The sequence below is a fragment of the Oreochromis aureus genome, linkage group 12, assembly GCF_013358895.1.
Source record: "Oreochromis aureus strain Israel breed Guangdong linkage group 12, ZZ_aureus, whole genome shotgun sequence".
In the NCBI taxonomy this organism is placed as follows: Eukaryota; Metazoa; Chordata; class Actinopteri; order Cichliformes; family Cichlidae; genus Oreochromis; species Oreochromis aureus.
The window spans coordinates 22,818,999-22,838,784 of record NC_052953.1 but is presented as its reverse complement, the minus strand read 5'-3'; the positions used below and the strand labels follow the sequence as shown (position 1 = coordinate 22,838,784).

Here is a 19,786-nt window from a genome sequence, read left to right as displayed (position 1 = left end):
GAGGAGAATGCTTCCTAAACCAACTTTGGGGAAAGCAGGATTCTAAAATGGTAGAATTTGATGTAAATTTATATGAAGGGAAATTGAAGATTAGTGTGAAATTTCTCATTACATTGATATTGACTGGTATTATTTCTTCTTGTTCTTGTATGTCCCCCTTTTCCACCTGCGTTTTCTATGCACATCCACATTGTTTTCTCAAAAACTGTTAATTTTGCTAAGAATGAAATGTTATTTGGAGGCTTAAAGAACATCATTTTTGTATGTATTCAGTTTTTCAGCTCAAACACAATTTTGAAAGACAGTGGAGCTGCATTTTTCAGCCATGTGGTTTTATCCAACTTTTCCTGGAAGAGTTTGGCTCAGAAACTGGACAGTTAGTGCGAAAGTGAAAAAAATGGGGATACCCACAAGAATTTAAGTCTATTTTTTGACGTCCTTACAATTAAAACTGTAGTATGATGAGCAGGAGAAAAGGCACAGAAGCTACCAAGAAATACATAGCCTTTGTCACTGTTTATAGGCCCACCAAAAAAAAATAAGTCGCAGACTTTGGCTGAAAAGGTAGCTCCATGTACCTTTGGACTCTATTGTATGCATTTTTTCATGCTGTTCATACTACTCAATTCATCTGACTTCAAAACACTTAAAATATTTTCAAAGTCTTCTGTCTTCACTTTTCTAAAGCCTGAAAACAAGTGCCCAGAGTGAGTGCAGGTGTGGCAAAAATATGTTGCCTACCCCAGCTTCACTATTTCAAACTTTTTAACAATTTACTAAAAAAACATCTACGCTGATATTATTGAAGTTTTTGATCTATGGCCCTGTGTTCAACATGTGTGCCAGATGTGTCTCGTGTAGGAGTGGCAATACTGTAGTTGTTTTAGAACCAGAATGCAGTAATATACAGGTTTCCTGTGTTAAAAATACAATGACAGCATCACTATACATTATTCACCTGCTTTGATCAAAACCCAATGGCAGATGTATGAATTTTTGAGAATACATAAAGCAAATAAATACATGGATTTTGTTCATAAAATCTTCATTTATACAGTACTGTGAGAACGTCTTCAGCCACTCGTTTCTTTATACTTTTCTGGGAAAATGGGAAATAGGTGTAGTGACTTACTGAAAAGCATGGGAATACAGCATATGAGGTATGAACAGATTTTCAACAATTCTAATATGTTTGAAAGCCAGTATTTTGTGTGGCCACCTTTATTCTTCAACATCTGAACTCTCTTTGGCAAGCTTTCTTGTCATTTCTTCAAGTAGTCTTCAGGCTTCTTGAAGGATAACCTTTTCTTCAGATGTTAACTGTCTTTATGCTATGTTCTCTGTCATGATCCCACAGTGCTTTAATAATCCAGTAATCTGAGCTCTGGGGAAGCCAGTTAATAGCTGATGGTGTTCCACTACATGTTCTTCTGTCTACGTTTGTTTTTACTGCACTGGCAGTGGTGTTTGGGATCATTGCCATGCCAAAAAAACAAAAAACAAAAGAAGCCATTGCCAGTAACAGACTTTTAGATGGCATTGTATGGTGGATCAAAACCTGAAAGCAATTTTCATGTTTACAACTCCACTGAAGTCATGAGATCAAAGCCAACTTTGTGGATAATTAGTTTATTAATGCTCATTGAACCAGTTCAACCTTTAAGATTAAGCGTCTCTCAAGAAAATCATGGATGTAAATGGGCAGCATTAAACGAGTAAGGAGAAACAAGCTGACAGAGGAAACTGGCACAAGCACGGGGAAGACATGCAAACTGCACCCAAAAGGAATTTTGAACCTTTTTTGCCACAGGGCAATTGTGTTAAACACTAAGCTTCTGTGCTTACAGTTGTTCTTTTGTTTTAGTAGGGAAATCAAGTTTGACCAAGATATATTACAAGAATTTAGCTTCTGCTGCCTTTTTGCTGTCCTGCTTGTACAAATGTTAAAAGTTGTGACTCCAAGCCATGTTTAGTTTTTCTTATAATGAGCAACAAAGGTGACAACTTAAAAAGAAATAGAAAAATTAAAAGCAAAACATTCACAAGTTCCATTGCTCTTCTTGGTAATCATAGCCTTTTTCTTTGTCTAAAATAAAACACAAACAGTATCTTTGCATCAGCAGCACTGATGAAATAGATCCCGTTTGCAGAGTTTTGAATGTCTACCAACAGTTTTAGGTTACTAAAATGGTTACTCATACAGTACTTACACATAATTGCTGCATATGGTTACATATGCTTTCAGTCATAGATAACTGCATTCTCTGTTCATCACTTAGTCAATTAAATAAGAGGAAAAAGTTTTAAAGTTCCATTAAAATGATTAAAATGTCCCCTCGTGTGGAAGGAAGGAAATCCTCATGAGAAACTTGAGTACATATAAATCTAATTATATCTAATAAAAAACTATGATAAATGACTCAAAAGTTTTATCATAAAGGTTTCTGAATAACTATTTTTTAAATAAATGACTTTAAAGCTAAATGTCATTGTTTTGCAGATGTGCAAGTGTTATATACCCATAGATGTATAAAAATCAAGACAATTAAATGAAATTAAGAGGCAAATAAACTGAAATACAAACAGCATGTATGCATTTATTGGACATGAAACAAACACAGATGGATGAGAGCCAGAAGTGTTAACGCATATGGTTAACAAGAAGCTCAAAATTCATTCATGTTTTCACCGTTTTATTATTTTGTAATGGAATTGAACTGGGGGGGGGAGTATGTTTATTTGTGCTGCGTCTAAAATGACCATTTTTCAGTCCTGGCTTCCACTGACTTGACCAAGCCCTTCCCCATAATTCGGAAGTCCTCCAGTATTGCTTCAACATTGGGAACAGTCTTAGTTTCATCTCCAGTGACCTCCACGCTGCGAGCAGACACCTGTGACGTCTGATGTTTTGTAAAAAACAGAATAACAAAGAAAAAGGAAACATGAGGAAAAGGTGATTAGTGTGAAGGTGTGAAAATGAACAGAATGAAGGAGAATGACTATTACAAAAGCAAGTTTTCCACACCCCAAAAAAGTTGGTTTTTTCCTACCTTCATGTTTTTAAATGGAAGTCACTTTGCAATTACCTTAAAGGGGGTTGGGATGAATGCCTTTGGCTTCCATAAAACTGTGATTACTGTTCCACCACATGGATCACAGAAGAAAAGGGCCAAGTCTCCAAATGCCTCCTGGAAATAAAAAAAAAATAAAACTATATTATGCAAGTCAACTGACACTTATTTGTGAAGCTCAAAGCAAAACCTATTAGAAAACTATCGGGTATATTCCCCCCAAAAACAAACAAACAAACAAAACAAAAACAAACCCAAAACCCACTTCAGTTTGACAAGCTTACTCTAGTAAGTCCAAATCAGCTTGGACTGACTGACTTGATGCTTTTGTTATAACTCACTCTGTCAAAACAGGACTGTGATAGACATGTAAATGATGGGATATAGAGGAAGAACAGGAATTAGTATGAATGTTGTGCAGTTTGGATTTCACTGCCTTATAGTATAAGAACAGCTGAGTTTCTCGGATTTTCTCTTGTCTGCGATTTAATTTTTTATTATCTGGAAGCGGCTCTGTTGCATCACATGTCAGCTTTCAAGCATAATATCTGCTTCACTCTTTTTTTGAAAAGTCTGTCAAAAACACATTTTCAGCATTTGAAATGTTGAAAGACATTGCTAACTCTTAGCTCTCCCAGGTAGAGGGACACAGGGTTATAGTCGATGACTGGAAGGGGCCCTCCAGGCTGAGCCGCACTGCCAGACATCACGCCCCTGCTGAAGGTGATGGCCGGAGGATCTACTGCCTGGTCCAGCAAGGGGACCTGCTTTGGGTTCAGGTGAATCACAACATCGTAAGCTTCCAGAGGAGGACGCAAAATCACCTACACAAATACAAAGAACGCATGAAAACACTTAAATAGCAAAAATCTGCATTTATATAGTGGATAAATCATGAAGGCAGTATTCACCCACCCTGACATCCTGCTTCTGGCTGCCATCTATCAGCTGATGTTCCAGCACTTTAAGACTCTCTGCAGCCACCATTATCACACGCTGCAGCATCTGAACACACATTCAAAAGTGGCTTTGAACATTTTGAACTATTAGCACCAAAAACACTGTCTCGGTTTTCAAACTAACAGTCAGCACTGGAATATATGTTACCCATATCTTGTAAAATAATTTTATCTGGGGACCTAATTTCATATGGTAACTGCATAACAACTGGAAAGCTGCAGTGAAAACACCATTTTCTGTATGGTTTCTAATTTTGCCAAACTGTTGAAAAACAAACAAACAACAAAAACAAACAAACAACAACTTTAAATTCACCCCTTAAATCTGCTTTGAACTTCCACCACATTTTTAATCAAAGTTAGTCGATTACAACAATAGGGCATCCAATTTCAAACCATGTTAATTGAGAACATCATTCAACCTGACAGCTCTTTCTAGCCCAGATATGAATTGTTTCAACCTCTATGACATTTTTGAAGTCATGGTCATGGAAGTCTTTATTGGAAAACACTGTCATTAGAAATAAACTTAATATTCAATCTGTTAATGGACTACTTTCATAGTGTGCTCCCTGGTGGTTATTCACAGGAACTGCAACAACTACAAACAAACAAAAAAAAAAGACTCATTACCAAACTCGTCTCTACAAAACTGTGCGTACTAATTCGACAATGACCCCCTCAGGCTTCACATCCCGAGGATCCACAGGAGGTAAACTGGAATCAATGTCAACATTTATGATTAATTCCACAGTGACGTCTCTATCAGGACGTCACAGCACAAATTTCCTGTTCTCCAAGAACTATAAAGGAGGATGCTGGGAGAGGCTGGTCCTTAAAGTTGTTGTTTCTAACAGGAGCAAGGTAGCCAAGCACAGGAAACCTATCTGGGTCAGCTGCACACTATGGGAGGCTCATGTGCGTGTCTTTTCTGTACGATACTGTGTGCCACAGGACTACTTTACGGCTGCGGTCATGTCCAAACAGAGGAATATAAAACTACATATTTTACCTATTTCACTACCAAAGAGGATGGCAACAAAAAGCAGCTGGTGAGCTACACCTGATGGTTTTAGGCTGATATAATTAATGATGTAAACATCGTTCTCAGATTTATTTACTTCAATAATCCTGTTTATCATTTGACCCTTTGAATTTTTTTATGTGCTGTTTCAGATCAATGATTTACACGAGGTTTTGGAAAGACTTCAGAACCATCCGTTTCCAGTTCTAAGAAAAAAGCATGGCTATCTCCCTGTGGTATGCAAGGCAAAAACTAACACCAGCTGGAATTTCTAAAACTGATCTAGTCAGTCTGTTTAGAGCAATTCATCATCTTTTATATAGGTACTGAATCACTCTCTCAATTTAATATGATTCCTGTCTTTTCAGTGTGATCCAGGAGAGCAGTGTGCACTAAGGAAAGGCTCCCGGATTGGAAAACTATGTGACTGTTCTTTGCCAAGAACATGCAACTCTTTTCTACACCGCTGTTTATGATTCTCTGCATCTGCAAGAAACTTTTTAAACACTGTAAAAGCAAAAGGAGGGGAAAAAAAACTTCTGATGTATTTTAAGCTATAGTACAGTCTTCAGTGTTGTTTTCTTACATGTTTACTGACCAAAGGTAATATTTAATCATTTAAAATTCAGCGCTGAGAGCTGATCTATTAAATGTTTTGTTATTTGTGTACTTGTGTGTCCACTGACCTGAATGCTAGGTGAGCGTTTGGTCCACATAGACAGTTTTTTGTCTTTAGGCGTAGCTATAAACATGACAGGCAGGGACTCCCGGGTGGCCATGAAGCCATTCTTGATCTCTGTGTAGTCCACAGCTACACGTGACAGAGAGGCGAACAACAAGTCAAGATTTGGCGTTGAAACAGCAAAGCATATGGGCGGATGTAGAAGTATGTTGGGTGAGTAAAAAGAAAGAGGTCAAGGGGGATTTGTTTGTGTCACACACACGGAAAAGGAGTGTGTGTGAGAGAGCACTTGCCCGTGAGCTGGTTGTTGAGGTTGACAATCAGCGGATTGTTCCTCCAGTCAAAGGAGGAGAGCAGATGAAGGAAGCGAAGGAAGGCCACCTGTGGGGAACTGAGGAAGGTGGAGAAATTCACTCACATGACCCATAACAAACAGAGGAAAACGTGTTTCCTACACAAAAAAAAAAAAAGCAAAAGTGGTGGCTACCTGGGAGCAGTAAAGGGAGCGGGCTGCAGGAAAAGCGACGCCACCAGCAGGTCTGCTGTGTCCTCTGTAATGTCGTCGCTGAACAGCTGAGCACTGAGCCAGCGTTTGAGCAGGCGACACGCTGCGCCAAAACATGGGTGTTGCTGCTGGAGCCTTCAAATAAAAAGACAAAATGTACCAGACTGAAGAAAATGAAAAGACACAACTAAAAACATAAGTCTGCGTTGTCACACAGGAACTACTTTGTATCACTTTTGAACTTTTACCCATGTAATGTGCTAGTAAGCAGAGGCTTGTGAATGGTCGCCATCTCCAGAGCCTGGGCCTCATCGTTGTCTCTTACAACCAGCAGCCCCTCTGCAGTCAAGCTCTCCCGGAGCACCTGAGGTTCACGGTGATATGCCACCTGGATTCGGAACACCAGGCCATCCTAGGGGCAAAGGGAAACACGTGCTGCTTTAGCCAAAGGTTTCTACCTGTAGAATGGGACTTTTTACCCCTTACTCCCACCAAGTGCGAGCTCTTTAATTAAACTGATGAACTTTTCTCCATTTCTTTAAAAGCGTCTTACAGAAGTGCACTGAGAGAACATGCTATGATTTGATACAATATAAATTATACCAAATTGAAAGGGCAGCTTAAGAAAAGGAGTATTGTTCCCTGCAATCAAACATTACCAAAAAAAAAAAAAAAAATATTCGAACAACTTATACACTACTAAGTGACCTACTGTCAAATGTACTTAAGGAACTTAAGGAAACACCAGCAAACAGAAAAAATGCTATAAAAGGCACACAAAACACAACTGAAGTGTTTTGGGGGAGACAATAACATGATGGAACAGCTGCGGAAGCTACAGTATCTATAGTATTATGTAAATAATGTGATTACCTACCTAACCATACTTACAGAGGTTCTCTGTCTTTTGTTAAAATAAGAGAATATAAACTTAATATTTTTTGGTCTGTTTTTTTTTTCCCCTAGTTGCTCTAAGAATAAACTGGTTGCACTAAAAGAGAGTGGCTCAGTAACCCTTCTTTCAGTTATAAACTAGAAAAATTTGCATTTCCTGCGAAAATGCTGTGTGGATGCCTTAACGCTGAAGCTGTCTGCTGAAAATAGCAAAAAAACATGAAAAGTTGCAAAAAATTGTATGGCGGTGAAGAAACTGAAAACTGACAATTCTGCTAAAATGAGCAGAAGCTGCTGAGCTTTGTGCTGAGAAGAGGTGAAAAAGCTGAAAAATTTGCAGAAAAGAGATGAATCAGCAGAATTTCTGCTGAAAGGAGTTTTTTTTCTGAAAACAGCAGAAAAAACTGAAAATTTTGCTGAAAGGGGGTGAAGCTGCTTAAATCTGTGTTGAAAAGAGTTAAAAAAGTTTAACTGTGAACTGAAAAAAAATTGTTGCCATAAGTGGGATTTGAACCCGGGCCTCCCAGTCTGAGAACGGCTGCTTATCTCACTGAGCTAAAACACAGCTCAAACCGGCAAGGGAAACTAGTGACCCCACTGACAATGTGGCAGAAATGGGCAAAAAATATTGCATAAAAAATTCAATATCTCAAAAAGTATAGAAGTTATGAGCACCAAAGTCGTAGTAGGAAAGAGCAGAAAGAGCAGAATTTTTTAAGATTTGAATGGAGAAAATAGCACAAAAACTGAGGGAGTAGTTAAGCGCCGAAAAACGTACGGAAGCAACCAGAATAATAAAGTATAATAAAGAATAAAGAGAAACAGGAACTCAATAGTGTGGATGCCTTTGAGGGCATCCACACAATTATATATATCAAGTTAAATTTCACAGAAAAGCCAGCTAAAGGTACACATAATCAAAAACATACCTTCCAGACATCCAGGTGGGTAGGACAGGGCCTGCATGTATAGTTATGGTGCTTTCTGAGTAACTCCCCGAGTTGGATGTGAAAGGCAGCTCGGATATGCTGGATCGCGAGGCGGTCATGAGGCCATTTCCCACTCCCTTCCATGTGACAGATTACTGCAAGAATAAGGCAACCAATGCATTGGTGTATGACTCTGCATTGCTACATGTCTGTAGTACCCAAGAAAATGAAGATTAAGGTTTTAGTTTGAGTGAAAGTTTATACATATACACCATGAACAGCAGCCAGAGTGGAAATTACTACACACCTAGGTGCAGTTTTTTCAAAGATCCTTTAGAAATGTTCTGATGAATGAGCCACTGACCTGTAATAGGAGTGATATAGACAGGACATGGTTTGCCTTCCTTCGGCACCAGTGATCTGGAAGTTTTCTCTCTGTCAAAAAAGGAATACTCCAGTTTCAGTGGCCGTGGGGGAAAGACCTGCAAGGCACAGTTGAAACGTTAGTACAAATTCACACTTTAATATAAAACACATCAATATTTGAACAAGAGCTCACAGGCTTGGAGTGGGATCAAGGTGCCATTTTAAAGTATGCATTTTTTAACAACTACCAGTTTTCTGGTAAGAGCAAGGGGTTTTACCTGTGTGTATCTGAGTGCAGGGTGCGCTCCTTGCACAGCAGTGATGGTGAGAGGCAGACCTTCCAGCCTCCATAGTTTTCTGCTCAGGTCATCATAGGACTGAACCACCACTAAGCTCTCCTCCTCTCCAGTGCCAGACACCTGAAGAGCATAATGTGTATTAATATTGAACAAAGACATTCAGAGGCAGATGTACTGATGAAAAACATCACTGATGCCCTCTCCTGGTGGTTTTCAGCATTAGACTTTATTTTTAACACAAAAAATTATTTAATTGTTAAGATAATTTAGCTACAAGTACAGAATTTGTTACTAAAGTATACAAAAGTTAAATAATAAAAGAAAGTTGAGCTTTGACAGATAAATAATTATCCGAAAAAAATGCCGGTGGGATGTGTTTTTACACGTGGTTGTAATGGTTATATGTATTTATATAATAAATCCGAACAGCTGCAGAATGGTCTTGCCATTTTAAGTTTATATAATTAATATATAATATATAAATAAATCATATTTAGACCATTACAGCTGTTTTTTTTTTTATATTTTAGGTATAACAAGACATAATACTATTATTATTGTCAAACAAACTACTCATACTTTCTAGATGGATCTGTATTGACCCAAACCATACTGTTAGGGGAAAAATATGAACGGTATGCCAGAGTTTGTCTTGAAATTTCCATCATACGTGGCTAAAATAATTCAATAATAACGGTTTACCTCACTTCCCGTTTTAATGACGTCATCCACCATCGCCCCGACATACCGCACACAGGATTCGGGGATGTCTGCGTGCCTACGGGATGACACACACGTTCTCTGTTTTTTTTTTTTTTTAACTTGAACCTTCAGTGAAATTGTACACACAATTGCCTCACCGCCATGTTTTTCTAGGGCACATGCCGAAGTGAAACAGGTCACAGACTGTTTACATTCCCCCAAACCCCGTCTTTTTAACCCCCCCGATAGCAGTCAATGCTAACATTTGCTAGCCTGCCAAGGCTTGGAACACCTGAAGTAAGCATGAAGCGCACAGGCAGGAGGCGCAGCTCCGTGTGGGACTGCTTTGAACAAACGGGGAACTTCGTCCGCTGCATGAAATGCAACGCGACGCTGAAATACTGCGGCGGAGCCACGACCTCCATGATGAACCACATGAGCAGGCACCATTCATCCGCGACGCCGATGGACGAAGACGAGAAACCCGTGATCTGCACCGTTCAGTGCATCGAGGAGGAGAACGCTCCCAACAACTCGGAAATCACGCAGGTTGCAGTCATGTCACCCAACATAAACATCACCCCTGCTGAGCGGGACTCCAGCGAGAGGAAACGCCTGAAGCGGAGCTCCGTTTGGGATATCTTCATCAAAGTGGACGACGAGGTTCACTGCACGATGTGCGGCACGAAGCTCAAATACAGGAGCAGCACCACCAGCATGATGTACCACATCAAAAACAAGCACCAGGACGCAGCACCCAACGACGGTGTGTCGCTGGCAACACATGCGGAGGTGACTGAGCTCATCTCCAGAATGATAGAGAAGGACATGCTCCCCATCAGCATGGTTAGTGGCGATGGTTTTCGCGAGCTGCTTGCATACACTGTGCACAGTTATAAAATGCCATCTGTTGGTGATGTTACACGCATTATTGAAGGCCATTTCCATGAGAAGGTTGAAGAGCTTATGGTGCAGCTGGGTAGAGTGGAGAAAGTGGCTCTCACTGCAGACTTCTGGACAGGTCTCACCTTTCAGAGGTACATGACCGTGTCCTGTTCATTTATAACAGAAGACTGGCAGGGGAGGTCAGCTGTGCTGCAGACGCACAAAGTTTCAGCAGGCAGCCAGACGCACAAAGTTTCAGCAGGCAGCCACTCCAGTGCAGACACTGTTACAGACAGCGTGCTCAGCACCGTGCAGGCATGGGCTATCGCCGGTAAAGTGACCTCATGTGTTCATAACGACACGCAGAACAGCTTATCAGTCCAAGCATGTACCCGTGCCACCTGGGACTACACGACTTGCTTTGCCACAACGCTGCAGCGAGCAGTCAGCGATGGACTGAGTGAAGATTTACTCCGCATCGTTGTTGCTGCCGGGAAACTAGTTAAGCACTTTAATTGCAACTTGCTCGCGAATGAGGCCTTGGAACAGAAGCAAGTTCAGATGTGCCTGCCGCAACACAAGCTCATCCAGTCGAGCAAAGACAGATGGGACACCATCTGCGACATGTTTGAACGTTTGCTTGAACAACGGTGGGCGATTAAAGCCGTCCTCTCCGACCGTACCGTCACCAGCAGGCAGGAAGCTCAGACCCTTGAGATTGAAGATGACTGCTGGCAGATCATTGAGAACTTCACGCCTGTGCTGGCGACGCTTAAATGGGCTACAACAGTCATATCTGCAGAGACGGAGGTGTCCATTTCTAATATCTACCCGATCACCTTCAGCCTGGTTCAGACTCATCTCGTGCCAAAAGAGAATGACGTCGAACAAGTCTCAGAGTTTAAGCTCAAAGTTCAGCAGTCACTTAGAAATCACATGGAGGTAGGCACCGGTTTTGACTGAAACGTATTAACACGGATAAAGATAAATAATCTGCATTCCCTTTACATATATTTATGCCATTTTATTTTTACTTATTGCAGGTTGACTCTAATGACCTGGCTTCAAAGCCGGCTCTTATCGCCTCCATGTTGGACCCCCGCCACAAACATCTGAGCTTCCTTACACCAACGGGGAGATTGGCTGCAAAGGTTAAGTTGCATGAACTAGTTTCAAAATTGGATGCAGTAACTGCTACTGCAGGTGCAAAGGATGAGCAGCAGGAGACTTTGGTCACCCCGGATATTAGCCAGGCGGCTGTGCCCTCGCAAATCAGAAGTGACACCAAAAACACTATGGTGCTGCTCCTTGGCGACAACTACAGTTCCTCCTATGCCACCGACTCTGAGGCTCAGGTTGATTACTACTTAAGAGACATTGCTCCCTCGTTAGACATTAACCCTCTCGACTGGTGGAGGGTAAATGGACCAAGATTCCCCAAACTGGCAACTCTGGCGAGACACTATTTGTGTGTACCAGGTGTATCGCTGCCGTCTTTATTGTCAGAAGCAGGACAGACGTTTGCGACAATGCGCAGAAGACTGAGCCCAGAGCATGTTGACATGATGATCTTTGTAAACAGAAATGCATAACCTGCATGACCTTAGATGTTGAAGATGCTGGTGCCCTATACCAACAAGAGAATAAGGCTAAGTTCACCCTGCAGGCGAAAGCGCATCAAATCCGATTTTTTTGACCCTATGCGACCCATATCCGATCATGGTATGGCAGTGTGAACGGCACAAATCCGATATTTTCAAATTCGATCTGGGTCACTTTCGTATGTGGTACTGAATCTGATACATATCCGATGTTTTAGAAAGCGACTGCTGTTTGAACGGTCATGTCGCATTAAATCCGTCTTTTACGTCACTGACACAAGACAGACGCCAATTATCAGCGCCGGAGAAGACATCGCGAACGCTTCCTGGCCATCCAGTGTAGATGTCAGTTAAACTGTGGGGAAGACAACGTTGGAGAAATGTGAACATTTTATTTGTACTGTATAATCTGCAGATTCTGACAGAAATCTGCAGCTATCCTTTGAAGCACCGCTCCTCTAAAACAGCAATAAGGATAATTATTAGGTTATTTACATTATTATGTAAATAACAAAATAACTTAAAGCAAAAATTGGGAAACGTAAAGTCCGAAGTCTTTATATTAAGGGCCATCAGTCAAACAATACTGTTTGCTCTGGGTCTAAACAGAGCGCTGTGTGTGTGATCTCTTTTTTATGCATGCAGGCCGCTTTTGAGCGTTCACACTAAAAGCACGTTTGCTGTCGCATTTTATTTGTAGTGTGAACAAGCAGACAAAAAAATCGGATTTGATCAAAAAATCGGAATTGAGCATTAAGACCTGCAGTGTGAACGTAGCCTAAGGTTACTGAAAGGTAACAGAAGAAGCAAGAAGTCAAGAAAATAGGAAGATGTTGGCGTGTTGTATGTGCTTGTGTTCAACAGTGGTATAAGTCAAAACTTGTTTCAGACACTAAAACTTGGAAGTCATTGCCTTTGAGTTTTTAACAAAGTTTGCCTGCAGCGAAGTAACGACAACTGTTACTTCGCTGCAGGCAAAAATTTTACGACATATTCCAAGTAGTTCTCAAAATTAAAATCAATCAGTTTGTTTTGTCACCTTGCTCGACTTCATACTGGCACTTCAGGCCTGAAACAGCTTGCAGTGAACCAGTAGTAGTAGTAGTAGTATAGTCATAACAAATTCTTGAAACTCAGCTTCAACTGTCAGAACAAGTATCTAGAGGAGAGTCCTCTACAATCATGCTGAAGTCTTTAATGTGCCATATTCACCTTAACATAGGCATTATGTTCTGTGAATGGCAACGGATAACTGTTTTTATTCAATATCGAATAGACTAACTTCACGATTAAGGACGGGAAGAAAAAACAGAAGGCCTCTTTCTTTCTTTCACCTTGGTGTTTGTAAGCATTACAGCTTACTGAATATTTCTATCATTGTTATAGTTGGAAAAGATCACCACACTACACTGTATTAACAGTATTGTCAGTTCGTTAGTCTCTCAACTAGGCTCTGCTGAGATAAAATACATACAGCTGCAGCAAGTGTGTGATGATCTGTTTGGGAACCAGACGCTTTTGGCAAATGCTCTCTCCGTGCCACAGCACAGCCTCGGTGATGTCACCATCCTGGAAGCGACGCAGCTCAGAGCGAGGACCCCACAGCTGACGAAATTCAGCCGCCTAGCACAGGAACATTATTGATTTTTAATTTTTTTTAAATCACAAGCATGATTAAAAACAAACCCACAAAAAACAGAAAATATAAGCACAATTTCCATACCAACAACAGGATCTCTTTTTATGTTAAAAAGAAAAGCTGGTTAAAAAGTGCAAAATCCAGCCATAGTTAGGCCCATGTGTCCACTTTAAGCTGCTTCCTTGTCACAAGGGGGTTGACACAATGGGTCACTCTACATGTTTTGAGTTGGTAGAGTTTTACAAGGATGCCCTTCCCATCTCCGGTGACCTTGCACTTGGTCAAGCGAGTGTGTGAACCACTACACTATGAAGCCACTAGTAATACAGAATCATGCCCTTAAGTGCTATATTTGTCTGCAGCAGTATAATATTCTTCAAGATGTTTACAAACACACTTTAAGTAAAAATACATTTCTTACACCTAGAAAACCATTCTCAAACTGAACTGTGGCTCTGGAGTTAAAGTGAATCATCCACTAACCAGTCGGTGGTTTGATTCTCTGGTTCTCCAGGTTGTAAGTTAAAGCCCCATTGGGCAACATACCCCAAATAACCCCATGTTTATCCATAACTCTGTATATATGCACAGTATACAGTGCTTTATGATTAGGTGAATCTGGTTTGTAGTGCAAGAAGTCTATATACAGTGGTCCCTCGTTTATTGCGGGAGTTACGCAATAAACGAGTTACATTCTAAAAATAACCCACGATAGGTGAAACCTTGTGTCACCTTGTGTCTTCAACTCCAATGGCTAAATCAAGAAATAAAACCCTATGCATGCAATAAATAAAGGCAGGTGAGGTTACCTTGGGGCTGTCTGCTGGTGGGCCTCGGTCTAGGACAGTGGATGACAGCTCTGCCCTTAAGAGCAAACCAAAAGATAGCGGAGGCTGAGCTTTGTGCTTTGGGGCTTCGCTCTCCACAGACCACTGAAATAAAACCAAAATAAAGTCAGTCAGAGACGATTCTTTCTGCACATTGGTAACTTAGATAATATGAAATAAAGCAGCAAATCCTGAATGCAAGTCTTTTTCACCTTAGGGTCAGGAGAGAGGGAGTGGGTAAGGAGGTGAATCCTTTGGGACAATCCTTGCTGGAGAAGAGACAGAATAAAAGGCAGTGCAGTGTGGATGTAATCCCCACTGTGGTCCATCAGCTCACTGAGAAGATTCAGTTTCTTACAGCTGGACTGAAGCTTCACCAGCTCACACAACCTAAGGGGAAAATGAAACAGAAGAGCTGAGAGGATGAAGAGCAAAATGATCTCTACTCTGAAAGTAAAAGTCCTCCATGTGTAGATTTTTTTTTTTAAATTTATTAACCATGTTTCCTAAATAAAAGGTGCAGAACCCAACTGTCTACCTAGTATGCAAGGTTAACTAAATATGTGCATTTGTTTATAGAAACATACTGGAACACATGGTCACTTGTCCTTATCATGGGTTTGGGTGTCATGAGGAGGCACTGGAACCCATCCACTGTAGGGTTGTCCCAGAACTGCATTGACAAAGACGCCTCATGCTGCAGCTGAGGAACCAAAGTGAAGAAAGTTCAGAAACAGTTGCTTAAAAATCACGAGTGGAAAAAAAAAATATTCAAACACACCACTGTTCAGTTACCTGTTTGTATGTACAAGCAGTGATGTCAGCACACATGTTAAGGTGTCCCGAAGGGTCAACAAAGACAACCTGGAAAGCATCGTGGAACTCTGAAATGGATGGCTACAGAGTAAAGATAAGGGAAGGGAGGGGCGGGGTGGGGTTGAATAATAGTTCTGGAGTAAATAAAAGTGTGAATAAAGTACATGCACACATTTAGTGTTTTAAATTTGAGTTTGATAACTCACAGCTGTAGAGTCAGGATCTTTGGCCAGGCTGATTCCATTCACTGTCAGATCTGTAGATGCTGAAGGAGAAGGTGCAAGGCATTCAAAACAGAGATAAGCAAGTTACCTTTCAATTACCAAAATTTAGAAAAAGGACACAGGAGGACATCCATTAAAAATAAAATTACCCAAGAAGTTCAAGGCGTTTCGAAGAAGCTGATATGCCGTCATGCTGTTACTGATTCTATGAGTGATCAGTAGATACGCCAGCAGCATTGAAGCTAGGAAGCCATTAAAACAACCAGTGCCCTATAAGACATTGAGAACAATAAAGATATAAGGTAAGAAAATAAATACACCTTAAAGTAGGAAGTTTTTTAGCTTTAGCTTTAAATCAGAGTTTTCAGTGTTGTGAAAATGGCTGTCTCTCTACCTGGCTAGATTTTAATGGTGACCTGTGCTAAAACCATGATGTGGATCAGGCAAGGATCAGAATTTCAGTTTAAAACTATCTGGAAAGTTACAGCACTTCCAACAATATGTGTTGAATTATTAGTGGAGCACATCTGCATTTAATCATTGAAGTTTTTAATCGATGATGCAGAATATGTATAAATGTTTTCATGTTTGACTCTAATCTGCTTCCAAAACTTACACTGCTGGAACCTCAGCTACTAGAATACAGATCAGAGAATTCATCAGCTGTATTTGTAGGCCATTTATCACAAAGAATAATTATTTAATCAATAAAATAAATTGATCTGGAGATAAACGAAATTGATTTCCAAATCTCCTTTATTAGGCTACGAGAACTTTTAATGTTTAAATAAATCAAAAGTTTCAGCATTTCAATTTGATCCATTCAAGAATAAAGTTGATTATAACCATTGTTATAACCATTATCTCTGACTGGGGTTTTCGGCTTTGTCAAGCCATATAATGCAAAGTGCTATGCTGAACTTTGCAGTACACTTCTCTGAACTCTATGCAACAAGTGTGAGAACCAACGAGAGCTTCCTACCTGATCAAGCTCTCTTTGACGAAGCCAGACTTTAAGTAAAGCCACACCATCAGTAAAAGCTGAGCACTGAGAGCTGACAGCAGAGAGGAACTGGAGGTGAGCCCTCGGCAATAAATCTCCCAGAACAGAGCTGTTGTAATGTGGAGTCGGAGGTTCAGAGCTCTCTGTGACAAAATAAGTAATACAAAAAAAAAGATTTTTAAATTAAGGAGTTGCTGACTAATAACATGGTTATAAATATACAATACAATGAAAACAATCTGTTGAAAATCCAGACACACTTTGTTCAAAGACTCAAGCTGCATCAGAAGGTCAAAAAAAATAACAACTTTGAGATCTCCTTTGCATGCTCTTGATGTTCCTGCTTTGCTTCTAATTCCATCAGAAATATCCAGGTCTTTTTTAAGCCTGTTTAATGTTTTTCTAGTTCATGACAGGCTACTTCTACTTCTGTAGTTGGAGGGTTAGTATTTAACTAAATTTAACATACAACTGTAAAATCATTGTCTGAGACAGTTTACTGGAGGGGATTTAAACACTGGGACGAACAATAACAATCTTACCAGACTGGGACGTCTGCAGACCAGTGTACCACTCTGTCCTGATGTTATTCCTCTGGGGATGGAAACGGCTAGGCTTGAAGAACCCGGGAGCCGGACAGGCATGAACACGGAGGGTGAAGCTGGAAGAGTCTTTACCTGGAATACAAAATGCTTTTTATCTCAAAGTCACAACCAGAAAAAAAAAAAATCCTTTTAAAACAGATGATAGAATCCATACAATGTAAACGTAATGTCATAGAATAATGTTTAAAATGTATACAATAAGAATTTAATTAAAACTTGAATACCTGGAGGGGTCAGCAGCAGAACGGGTCGAAGTCGATTCCCATGGAGACAGGAATACTGCATGGTCCCGATGTCAGAAGAGGAAGCGAGATGCTGGGCCAGGCCTGCCAGGTAGAGAGCCCTTTTCCTCGGATACCTCTGGTTCAGGACATCTTTTGGATGGAGGACATCCTAACAACAGATGAGCAGAGTAAAGGCTATGGAAACACTGCATACCATTGATGTTTTGTAGAATACAAAAGCAGTTACGATGACTTACATTTGGAATTGTGACAGCCAGGTCCACCATGACATTTGGTTTGGTGCAGGTACCCAAGGGGTAGCTCCCAATCAGATCAATGGAAGAAGGAGGTGCCATGTGGAACTTCCCCTTTGTTGTTTTTGGCACCAAGAGAAATGGGACCTTTACTGCACCAGACAGCCAGGACAGGTCACTTACCTGAGACAAAAATCATGTTTGAATTTGTGTGGAGTTGACCATCCATTGCCAATCACAAAGCTTTGGTTACAACTAAAGCACAACATACCTCAACTTCTGGTGAGTCTGGCACAGTCTGGATTAACTTGGTGACTGTCTGAATGAATGAATCTATTTGGCGTTTCCTGCGTTCACTCAGTGCAACTTCTTTCAACAGCTCCTCCATCTATTATTGATAACAGATCACTATCAGTTTGTGTGGTCAGTGGTTACATACGACAACAGGGTTAAGAGATATGATCACACTCCTTTTTTATCATTATCTTTTATGGTTATGTCACTAAGTCTGGCGTCTCACCTGCATTTTGAGCAGACTGCAGTGAAACAGGCTTTCTGCCTCTTTCAGTTGGTTGAGCTCCTCTGCTGTAGGAGGTCGGTACAGATCATTTCGAGATAGCTTCACCGGGTGATAGACAACCTCCTCCCCTGCGTGATCAGCTTTGCTTCTTTTTGCTTTAACTGGAGCCTCATTTTCCTCGTCCTCCTCTTGTCGAGAGGAATCTGAGGGAATCATCTGTAAACAACAAATTATACATGTTGCACTGTAATACGAGTTACCAATATTCCCCCCGCACAAAATGTATGAAACAGATAAGTTCGCTAAGCGATTCCAGTGCGACGTAAATAGCAAACTGTAGGCATGCGAGCAGCACTCGTGCATCAGTGTTCTGCTCTTTTCTGAGCGATCGGGAAGCCAAACTTTACTACATTTTCAAGTCTTACCTCTGCTGGTTCCTCTGGAACGGACTGCTTCTTCTTCATTTCTAAACTGTTTTCGACGAGATAATATTTCAGTTATTTAGGAACGTTTCATCAACAACGCTTTCCCTTCATTCCGCTTTCACATGTGCCAAGGGTTAGTGAAACATGCTACCCAACAAAATATTTCCCTGATTGGGTTAGAAAAGGTGAGGGAGCTCGATGATTGGCTCGCTTCTCTCTCTGGGCGGGGCCAATCGTCTTTACCAAGATAGGTTGCACAAACAATCTTCTGATTGGTGCTCCGGAGCCGCTCATGCGCAGACACATGCCTATAATAATTTCGACACAGGTTAAATAAATAAATGAATAAATAAATAACCCACTTTTGATATGGTAATATTTATCTGCTTTAAATTTCTGTTAATATTTTTTTGTCAAATTAATACAAATGTACAGAAAACGCAGATCCGCTTTTTATAAGCAATTAATTGCTAAATATAGTAGATACAATTCTGTTATTTTGCCTCCAGGGAAGAACACAGTTATACAAACACCTATCAGCATAATGTGCAATACATTCAACAGCCCCACAAACTACAGCCTCTAAAGGATCATGGAGCTATTACATCTTCCAAATGGTGAAAAACGGAACATTATAACATTTATAAATGTATGTGAGAGTTTAATAAACAGCTTTTCACTCATTTTAAGTCCAGTCTTTGTACCTGAACATTTTCATAGGAACATTTCTTTGCTTGGTAAACTGCTTAACAATGGCCTCACATTCAAGCATAAAAATGCACCTAACTCACAGAAGGAACCAGAGTCTTATCTACACAAATACAACATAGGAAATAACTAATGTTGTTACAAGTGCTCTGTCACAAAAACACATACACTGTTCTCATTTCTTTAGCAGAATTAATGAAAAATGCTATAAATCAGACAATTTGAATGGCATAAAATAGTATTTTTGCCCCAGCGAAGGGACTCCCAAAGAGTTATTAAACTTGGTACATCTCAATATGGTGTGCATGTAAGCTTAAAAATTTGAGGGAAAAAGGACAAATGGTGGACAAAAGAAGAAGAGGCTTAAAAATCCATCTACAGCATATGAACAGTGTCTAAAAGTCTTGACTTTAGGAAATGAGAAAAAATCCAGCAAAGAACTGATACAGGAACAGAAAAATCCCCCTGGCTCTTCAACTGATCCTTCTACTGTTTACTGCAGCCCCATCAGAAATGGTTTCAATTAGGGATGGCTGTCAAGAAGTCACGCTACTATCCACTACCATCCACCACCATCCACCATACAGTACCATCTGGAAGGCGGATGGTTGGCATCGGCTTCAT

General features: G+C 40.5%; 2 protein-coding genes across 2 annotated transcripts; one reads left to right on the top strand and one right to left on the bottom strand.

Moving 5' to 3' along the window:
• Positions 1-2,572: 2,572 nt before the first annotated feature.
• Positions 2,573-18,595, bottom strand: nol6 (nucleolar protein 6 (RNA-associated)). Its single transcript, XM_031736194.2, has 26 exons — positions 18,455-18,595; positions 18,030-18,245; positions 17,781-17,897; positions 17,513-17,692; positions 17,256-17,424; positions 16,969-17,103; positions 16,406-16,569; positions 15,573-15,693; positions 15,406-15,464; positions 15,179-15,280; positions 14,971-15,086; positions 14,596-14,773; positions 14,366-14,488; positions 13,392-13,540; positions 9,432-9,507; positions 8,709-8,849; positions 8,429-8,546; positions 8,065-8,219; positions 6,490-6,653; positions 6,224-6,376; positions 6,030-6,127; positions 5,741-5,865; positions 3,987-4,076; positions 3,695-3,895; positions 3,087-3,188; positions 2,573-2,900 (listed from the first exon to the last, which is right to left on the bottom strand). Exons 1-26 carry the CDS (start codon positions 18,491-18,493, stop codon positions 2,751-2,753), a joined length of 3,441 nt encoding a protein of 1,146 aa, XP_031592054.2. The 5' UTR covers positions 18,494-18,595; the 3' UTR covers positions 2,573-2,750.
• Positions 9,516-12,097, top strand: LOC116317435 (zinc finger BED domain-containing protein 4-like). The gene is made up of 2 exons (XM_031736195.2): positions 9,516-11,258; positions 11,360-12,097. The coding sequence occupies exons 1-2, from the start codon at positions 9,687-9,689 to the stop codon at positions 11,906-11,908; spliced, it is 2,121 nt and encodes a 706-aa protein (XP_031592055.2). The 5' UTR covers positions 9,516-9,686; the 3' UTR covers positions 11,909-12,097.
• Positions 18,596-19,786: the final 1,191 nt, after the last annotated feature.

Bases quoted from the DNA above. Each gene is read 5' to 3' on its own strand.
- nol6 (XM_031736194.2), bottom strand. From the start codon at position 18,493: ATGAAGAAGAAGCAGTCCGTTCCAGAGGAACCAGCAGAG. The intron at 9,508-13,391 runs GTATGTATTTTA...GTCATCCCGTAG, and splicing joins ATCACACACTTGCTGCAGCT to GCACGCAGACATCCCCGAAT. The intron at 3,896-3,986 runs GTGGGTGAATAC...GTATTTGTGTAG, and splicing joins GCCAGAAGCAGGATGTCAGG to GTGATTTTGCGTCCTCCTCT.
- LOC116317435 (XM_031736195.2), top strand. From the start codon at position 9,687: ATGCTAACATTTGCTAGCCTGCCAAGGCTTGGAACACCTGAAGTAAGC. The intron at 11,259-11,359 runs GTAGGCACCGGT...TACTTATTGCAG, and splicing joins CACTTAGAAATCACATGGAG to GTTGACTCTAATGACCTGGC.